The following is a 9,125-nucleotide window of genomic DNA, read 5'->3' as shown; positions in this document are numbered from 1 at the left end:
TCGCGGAGTCGATCAGGCAGGATGTATTGCGCCCGTTGAAGAGCACGGTCGTCGTCGCGGTCGAGTGCGTTCGGGACCGAGACTGGTCCAGGGTCACCGAGGCAAGTCGTGGTAAAAGTTGACGATTTTCCTCGGGCGGTGTGCGGTCATCCGAATCGGGGTCCTGAGACACCAGCCAAGATGGTGGCACTCACGGGTCGCACATGGCTGAGGGTAGGCAAGATGGCGACGCCCACGCATCGCACGTGGTCCCTGGGGAACAAGATGGCAGCGCCCGGGGGCCGCACATGGCTGGGAAAATTAAGATGGCGGCACCCGTGGCCCGCACATGGCCCGCGGAGAGAGTTGTGGTGGCGGCCCCGGTTCGCCCCGGAGACAGCGGCGACCGCCCGGGCCTGGCATACCGCCACAAAATGGTCCTTTTCGCCACAACCTTTGCAGGTGGATGAGCGGGCCGGGCAGCACTGCCGGGGGTGCTTGGCTTGCCCGCAAAAATAACAGTGGGGGCCCCCGGGGTTGCCTGGTAGCCGCGCGGCACAAGCTTGTGGGGGGTGGCGGATGCACCGGGGTCAGCCGCGGGTGGGTTCCACGCTGCCCAAGGGGCTGCCGCGCGGTCGGGGACATTCGCGCAGGTGTTTCGGGAGGCCACATCCAGGGAGCTAGCAAGGGCCTGTGCCTCCTTGAGGCCAAGTGTCTCTTTCTCCAGCAGCCGCTGGCGGATTTGGGAGGACTGCAACGAATGCGTCCTGGATTAAAAGTTCTGTGTGGTCGCTGGCTGAAACTTGCGGGCTCCATTCTTTAAAATCCGGCCAATAAACTGATGCTCGATCAATAACTCCAGAAACGAGATTGGACGACAATTGAAGGCTTTATTGGACGAGATGTTTCCCCCAGCAGCGCAGGTACAGAATGCAGCTGCTAGGGAGACACAGACTCTTATACTCCGCCTTACTGGGCGGAACCAGCAGGCAGGCTTCACCAATTATCTTCCTGTCTCAGGTACCTCCCACACCATTGATCTTACAGCCTCCATCTAGGTACCATAATACCCCTAATACAGACTACCACAGCAACATATCATTGCTCTTTTCTTTTATTTTCAGTATGGTCTGATGGTGTGATTCTGAAGAAACCACAAATCTTTAACTTAAAGCAAAACAGATTTATTGAATAACGAATAATGATTAATATTGAGTTTGCACACTCTACAGAACTGTAACTAGTAATCAAGTAATCTATATTAAAGTATTAACTAATTTAAACTACACGTGCTAACTATGCTGTGATCTATCTATAACACTCTGCAGTCTAGTCACTCCTGGTTGGAAGAGACCCAAGATCCTTTGAGTTCTCATATTTATAGTGGGATCTAGGCCTTCTAGTGGTTGTGTTACACTAAGGTGTAATCATTAACTCTTTACATGTCTCTGTATGTACATATCACTACATCGTCCTGCCTGCCTCAGCAGTGCCCGCCACAGTAGTTTGACTGGCCACTGTCTGGAATTTCGCACCTATTAATGAAGCTATCCATCTCAGGAACTATCCCCCTCCCGCCACACCCCAGCTATCTTCAATTAGATAGACATTGTGACCCTGTGCTGCTAGCCAATACCATCAGGGTCAGAAACCGCATTTGTACCCAACACCAGAAAAACTTCAATGTCGATAAGATTCCGCCATAAGGTGGCATGGAGAGTGACGTGTACATCAACATATTCCAGCAATTGTATTATAAAGTCCATAATGAAAACTTGTGAACTGCATTTACCGGATCTAAGCACTTCCATGCTGGTGAAATCCTGGGATATGATGCATTCTACCCGCTTTTCCCGTATTGTATTACAAGGCTGACATAGGCATTAAACAATTTGCCCTTTTATCGTATTCATATTATTGACCCATATTGTAAGAGGGCGAGTAACCATTGGGCAGATTTGAAGTGGAATTTCTCGACACAGAAAATTATGGTCTGGAAGGGTATTGAAAGCAGATTCAGTTTAATATATGCTTCTCACTGAAAATGTTACAGGGCTATTGGAGAAAGAGAATGCAAAAAGGACTAATTGGACAGATCTTTGCAACAGCTTTTGCAGGCACAATGAGCCAATGGCTTCCTTCAGTATTTTATGATTTTATAGAATGGAGTTTTATCAGAATGGAGTTCAGTTACAAGTGGAGTACCACAAGGATCTGTTCTGGGGCCGTTGCTGTTTGTCATTTTTATAAATGACCTAGAGGAGGGCGCAGAAGGGTGGGTGAGTAAATTTGCAGACGACACTAAAGTCGGTGGTGTTGTCGACAGTGCGGAAGGATGTTGCAGGTTACAGAGGGACATAGATAAGCTGCAGAGCTGGGCTGAGAGGTGGCAAATGGAGTTTAATGTAGAGAAGTGTGAGGTGATTCACTTTGGAAGGAATAACAGGAATGCGGAATATTTGGCTAATGGTAAAATTCTTGGAAGTGTGGATGAGCAGAGGGATCTCGGTGTCCATGTACATAGATCCCTGAAAGTTGCCACCCAGGTTGATAGGGTTGTGAAGAAGGCCTATGGTGTGTTGGCCTTTATTGGTAGAGGGATTGAGTTCCTGAGTCATGAGGTCATGTTGCAGCAGTACAAAACTCTGGTACGGCCGCATTTGGAGTATTGCGTACAGTTCTGGTCACCTCATTATAGGAAGGACGTGGAAGCTTTGGAACGGGTGCAGAGGAGATTTACCAGGATGTTGCCTGGTATGGAGGGAAAATCTTATGAGGAAAGGCTGATGGACTTGAGGTTGTTTTCGTTAGAGAGAAGAAGGTTAAGAGGAGACTTAATAGAGGCATACAAAATGATCAGAGGGTTATATAGGGTGGACAGTGAGAGCCTTCTCCCGCGGATGGAAATGGCTAGCACGAGGGGACATAGCCTTAAACTGAGGGGTAATAGATATAGGACAGAGGTCAGAGGTAGGTTCTTTACGCAAAGAGTGGTGAGGCCGTGGAATACCCTACCTGCAATAGTAGTGAACTCGCCAACATTGAGGGCATTTAAAAGTTTATTGGATAAGCATATGGATGATAATGGCATAGTGTAGGTTAGATGGCTTTTGTTTTTTGACTTCCCATGTCGGTGCAACATCGTGGGCCGAAGGGCCTGTACTGCGCTGTATCGTTCTATGTTCTATGTTCTATATGTACCAAGGGCACTGTTGATTCAACCAGTCATTGTCTTGTATTCCAAGACAAGTATGATCCTGTTTAAAATGTACCTGCAGGTGCACTGAAGAGTGCTGGTGCATTATACTTTGTATTAAAAAAACCTTGAACCCTTCCACCTGAAAAATCAAAGAAGATTTAAATTCTAAACCTTAAACTTTAAAGTCAGCCAGCGGACATTTATCATTTTGTCCATTCGCCCACTGGTTTAATACAGATGGTTGAGAACATAAGAGGCGATATGGTAGACTGCCAACATTGTTTCTTCACACGTTGGTCTGATCTGAGACTCAGGTAAGAGAAAGCCATATTTGCCAGTGTCGCGCAGCTCAAAGGTGAACGAATACTTGATGCCAAGGTCATACACCCAGTCATCTGAACCACCAGAAGCAACATCTAGTGTAAAAGAATTTTAAAAATCAATTAGGCAATTTTAGAGAATGTATCTTGTAAAATCTTGTAGAAATATACAAGGCTGGGTTTTCCACCCCATTCCTGATTGAGATGCTTCCCTGTTGATTAAGTAAAGTCGCCATAGTCCCAGATGACCACTTTGAGGGGGAGAGCTGACTGGTGGTGATTTAACCCGAGGATCCTCACACTTCAGGAGAGGAGCAAGGGAAGGCGGGTCCTTCATGAACAAACGCATCCGGTACGGGAATTTAACCCACGCTTCCAGACAGTCCAGCCCTTATGTGAATGATTATAACAAGGGTGGAGCCTGCATTGATGAAACTGGCCAAGATCAGTTGCTATTCATTCATTTGCTAGAATTTATAGTGCAGAAGGAGGCCATTTGGCCCATCGAGTCTGCACCGGCTCTTGGAAAGAGTACCCTACCCAAGGTCAACACCTCCACCCTATAGCCCAATAACCCCACCCAACACTAAGGGCAATTTTGGACACTAAGGGCAATTTAGCATGGCCAATCCACCTAACCTGCACATCTTTGGAATGTGGGAGGAAACCGGAGCACCCGGAGGAAACCCACGCACACACGGGGAGAACGTGCTGACTCCGCACAGACAGTGACCCAAGCCGGAATCGAACCTGGGACCCTGGAGCTGTGAAGCAATTGTGCTATCCACCATGCTACCGTGCTGCACCCTCAGAGTGTGCAATAAACACATGTAGCCCAGTGAATGCTGTTGGACACGGTTTCGGTCAGCACACAGATGATATGAAATAGATGATCATATTTCAGGCCACCAGGATTATTTATATGTGGGTGCTGGGCTCCTGGGTTGGGAGTCACACCAGTCTGGGGATGGTGGTCAGCGTCGGGAGACCTTAAGACTTGGGAGGAGCAAGCAGTCAGTGTACTGCCTGTAAAAGAAAAAAAATATTCCAACATAATGATGGGCATTGCATTATATAAAATTCAGCCCATTGATTTATGCTGGTGTGTAAGCTCCTTCTCACACAATCTCTGCGAACATAATCTCCGTATTCTGCTATTTCTTTCACTGGGTGTACTTATCTAACTTCTCCTGAAAACCATCCATGACATCTGTCTTAATAACTCCTTGTCATACCAAGCATTACATTCTAACCACTAAAGAGGTTTCTCTTGAAGTAACTTCATGCCCCAAGACCTGGTCCATAGACATCTGATTGCTCACGTCTCCAGTGTTCGGGGAGATTTTTAAAATTCATTTCTGGGATGTGGGTGTCGCTGGCTGGGGCAGTATTCATTGCTCATCCCTAATTGCTCTTGGACTGAATGTCTTGCTTGGCCATTTCAGAGGGCAGATACGTCAATTGCTGTAGGTCACATGTAGGCTAGACCAGGTAAAGATGGCAGATTCCCTTCCCTAAAAGGCCATAAGTAAACCAGGTGGGTTTCTACAACAATGAACGATGGTTTCATGGTCATCATTAGACTTTTAATTCCAGACATTCTTAAATTCAAATTTCACCATCTGAAATTCGGACTCTTATCCCCAGAGCCTTGAGATTAGTCGTCCAGTGACAATACCATGGCAACATCATAACACAAGGATGAGAATAGTAAAATGAAGAATCCAGTGCCTTAGGAGCCAATATAGGTCCATGAACACAGCAGTGAAGCATGAACAGGATTTGGGAATAAATTGGGACATAACCACCAGAGTTGTGGGTGACCTTATATTTATAGAGTTTGGTAGCTGGAAAACTAACTAGGAGAGCTCTTGAATAGACGAGAGGAGATAAACTCTCAGTTAGGATGTGTAGGTGTCTTCAGTCGGTTGCAGATTTTCCTCCAGGTTGTGAGCAGTTGTAGCTGCTCCTTTGATGTGCTGAGATTGAGTTGATGCCTTTGTGAACCAGTGAATTGAATCAGGTAAGAAAAGCAAAATTCTGCAGGTGCTGGAGATCTGGAATAAAAACAGAAGACGCTGGATAAACTCAGCAGGTCTGGCAGCCTCTGTGGGGAGAGAAACAGAGTCCGTAATTCTCCAGCCGTTCGTTGAATGGAAGCAGGAGCGGACACGAGGAACACGGACCTCAGAGGGTGCACCATCCCAGCCTTGCCCTTTACCTTGCAGCAGCTCAGATACTGGCACCTCAAGTGCATCGCCCAAATCGCATCGCCTACACCCAGCAAAACAGTTACACAAACTGGGTGGAGCATGGCACCATTGTCAGAGCCGCTGTCGAGGGCCGTGGTATTCCAGGTCTCTGATCTCGGAGGATTTCGGGAGACAGAACAGATACTGAGCTGCAAGCAAATGACAAGCTCTGGGGCTGTCCATCAGGCAGTAAACATTAGATGTCCAGCAGGAGATGAGTGGAGATCTGAAGGAGTTTCCACGGTTTGGCACGGACAGGGAAGGAGTTTCTTCAGGCCTTGCATGCTGCTCTTTCCCTCTCTGTGGAATGCATGGCTCCTTCCATCCAGAGAATGGCAAATCGCCTGGAGAACCAAACACTGTAGCTCAGTCAAGGGTGCCTGGGTAAACATTCAAATCGGAAAGCTCGTACTGTTAACTAACTTAGATAGTCATTACCAGTGGGACAGAAGGACAGATCACCTGGAGTTGCGATCAGGTTCCGGTTCATGTACAGTGAGCAGAGATTTCCAACAAAACCTCACATTAGCGGACGAGCAGTAGCTCTCTGCATCTAGGGGCTCCTCTCCTTATACTCTTAATGGTGACAACAGCTTTTCCACCCCTTGTGCCTCAGAGTGCCTCGGCGACAGAGGAGGCTCCTGTCACTATGCAATTTCCCTCACGATACCTGAGTCCTTGAGGCTCCAGATGAGCAGAGGATGTCCACAATGGACACCAAGGCCAAGGAAACATCAGGGTCAGCAGCCTGCCTCCAGCACAGCTGATAGCGACGATGGGACACCAAGGTGCAGCAGTCGAAAAGCAAATGTGAGAAAAACATTTTAGACACATTTTGATGTGGAAGCATGGTAGCACAATGGTTAGCACTGTTCCTTCATAGCTCCAGGGTCCCAGGTTCGATTCCCAGTTTGGGTCATTGTCTGTGCGGAGTCTGCACGTTCTCCACATGTCTGCGTGGGTTTCCTCCGGGTGCTCCGGTTTCCTCCCACAAGTTCCGAAAGACGTGCTTGTTAGGTCAATTGGACATGCTGAATTCTCCCTCTGTGTACCCGAACAGGTGCTGGAATGTGGCGACTAGGGGATTTTCACAGGAATTTCATTGCAGTGTTAATGTAAGCCTACTTGTGACAATACTTGTGTTCAGCTGCTCTTTATTAAATTGTTTTTCACTAGATGTTTGTGTGATGCTTATGAATGGAATAAGGCTGTTTTTCACTGTAAGGCTGCAAAACAATTACATACCCATCTTAGATTCAGAGGCCCTTGAGACAGATGTGTGCATAAAGAGACTGTGGTGAATGTATAATTACTGATAATTCACCAGTGCACTGTGTTATGTTATTAACCCTGTGGGCTCTACCTGTGGGCCATTGTGTGGCTTCACCCACAGGGGATATATTGGGGCATGTACGGGCTCCACCCATGGCTCCACCCCCTTTACAGGAAGTATAAGAGCTGCTGACCTGTGGGGCAGCCTTCAGTGTTGTACCGGTCACAGGCAGGCTCAGTTCTAAGCTGATTAAAACCCCGGTTTACTTCTCCACGTGTCTTCGAGTGAATTGATGGTCGCATCAATTTAATCAGCTTAAAATACTACTATGGAATCAGCCCTCAAACCTGACAGACTGGAACTCGATCCACAGGCCGCGGAAGCGAAATAAATTTTTTCACATTGGCTTCAATGCTTCAAGGCCTACCTCGCCGCGTCGTCCACGCCATCCGTCACTGACGAACAGAAGCTGAGCCTCCTCCACGCACGGGTGAGCCATCGCATTTCTGTCCAGCTCGACGAAGCCGCTTCCTATACAGAGGCCCTCGCACTACTCGAACGCCTCTATGTGCGGCCTGTGAACGAGGTATAGGCGCGACACGTCTTCACCACTCACCGCCAGCGCCCCGGGGAGTCGCTAGATGATTACCTACGCGACCTCAAAGCCCTCGCGCGCAACTGTAACTACCAGGCCGTTACGGCCACTCAGCACATTGAGCTCACCGTCTGAGACGTTTATGTGGCGGGGGTCCGATCGAACTATGTGAGACAGCGCCTGCTCAAAAAAGGGGCCCAGGACCTGGACGACACGGTAAAACTGGCTACCTCTCTGGCGGCCGCTTTTCAGAGCCTTACTGCGTTCCCGGCCGATCACGCGACCCCTCGGCGGCCCCTGACCTGAGACTACCCCAGGCCTGTGCCGCGCGGCCGCCCACCCATCATGGGGAGCTACCCTGCTAATTTTGCGGCCATTCCCAACACCCCCGACTGCACTGCCCGGCCCGCAAAGCGAACTGCAGCAGCTGCGGGCGAAAAGGACATTTCACCAAGGTCTGCCTGGCCAGGTCTAAGAACTCGAACTCACAGACCCGAAGCACAGACCCACAGGCCCGCAGACCCCGCAAGGTGGCAGCGTGTCTGCCGACTCCGCCTCCGCATAACATGTGGCCATCTTGGCCATCCTTCCCCACGCGGCAGGCCACGTGCGATCCATGGTGGCTGCCATCTTGGACGCCAACTTCCTCACCGCCCGCCACGCTCGACCAACGGGGGCCGCCATGTTGGCCGCCATCTGCTATGCCGCCCGACGCGTACGACCTACACGGACAGCCATCGGGAGGCCGCCCCAGCACCTCCGACCATGTCGCCGGCTACGCACACCTCAGCGCAGTCACCCTGGACCAGTCGCGACCTAAGCACCTCCGGAGCTCCATGATGGCCGTCCGGATAAACGGGTACGAGACACCTTGCGTTTTCGACTCCGGGAGCACAGAGAGCTTCATTCACCCGGACATAGTAAGACTCTGCTCGCTCCCAATATTCCCGATGCAACAAACCATCTCCCTCGCCTCTGGGTCGCACTCGGTGCAAATCCAAGGCTGCACTACTGCAACCCTAGTGATACAGGGCGCTGAGTGCGCTAATTTTCAACTGTATGTGCTCCCAGACCTCTGCGCTCCTTTCCTATTGGGACTCGACTTCCAGTGCAACCTCAGGAGCCTAACTCTTAAGTTCAGGGGGCCCCTGCCCCCGCTCACCATATGCAGCCTCGCGACCCTAAAAATCCCCCCCCCCCTTTTCGTAAACCTCACCGCCGACTGCAAGCCAGTAGCCACCAGAAGCAGGCGGTATAGCATGCAGGACAGGACGTTCCGAGGTCCAGCGTCTCTTGCGGGAGGGGGTCGTAGAGGCCAGCAATAGCCCCTGGAGAGCTCAGGTGGTGGTCATCAAGACCGGGGAAAAGTTCCGGATGGTGGTTGATTACAGCCAGACCATTAACAGGTTTACGCAACTCGATGCGTACTCCTTTCCCTGGATTGCAGACATGGTAAATAAGATCGCGCACTACCGCGGATTCTCCACGGTGGATCTGAAGTCTGCAT

At 49.8% G+C, this 9,125-nt stretch overlaps 1 protein-coding gene across 1 annotated transcript in view; it reads right to left on the bottom strand.

The window, feature by feature from the left end:
• Positions 1–849: 849 nt before the first annotated feature.
• The window catches only part of LOC140389606 (carboxypeptidase B-like), a 32,007-nt gene continuing 23,731 nt past the window's right edge, over positions 850–9,125 (bottom strand). The window contains exon 11 of the mRNA XM_072473876.1: positions 850–3,594. Coding sequence (XP_072329977.1) covers positions 3,407–3,594 — 188 coding nt within the window. The 3' untranslated portion in view covers positions 850–3,406. The remainder of the gene's footprint in view (positions 3,595–9,125) is intronic.

Source organism: Scyliorhinus torazame, chromosome 14 (assembly GCF_047496885.1).
Source record: "Scyliorhinus torazame isolate Kashiwa2021f chromosome 14, sScyTor2.1, whole genome shotgun sequence".
NCBI lineage: Eukaryota > Metazoa > Chordata > Chondrichthyes > Carcharhiniformes > Scyliorhinidae > Scyliorhinus > Scyliorhinus torazame.
This window is presented reverse-complemented; position numbering and strand designations above follow the sequence as displayed.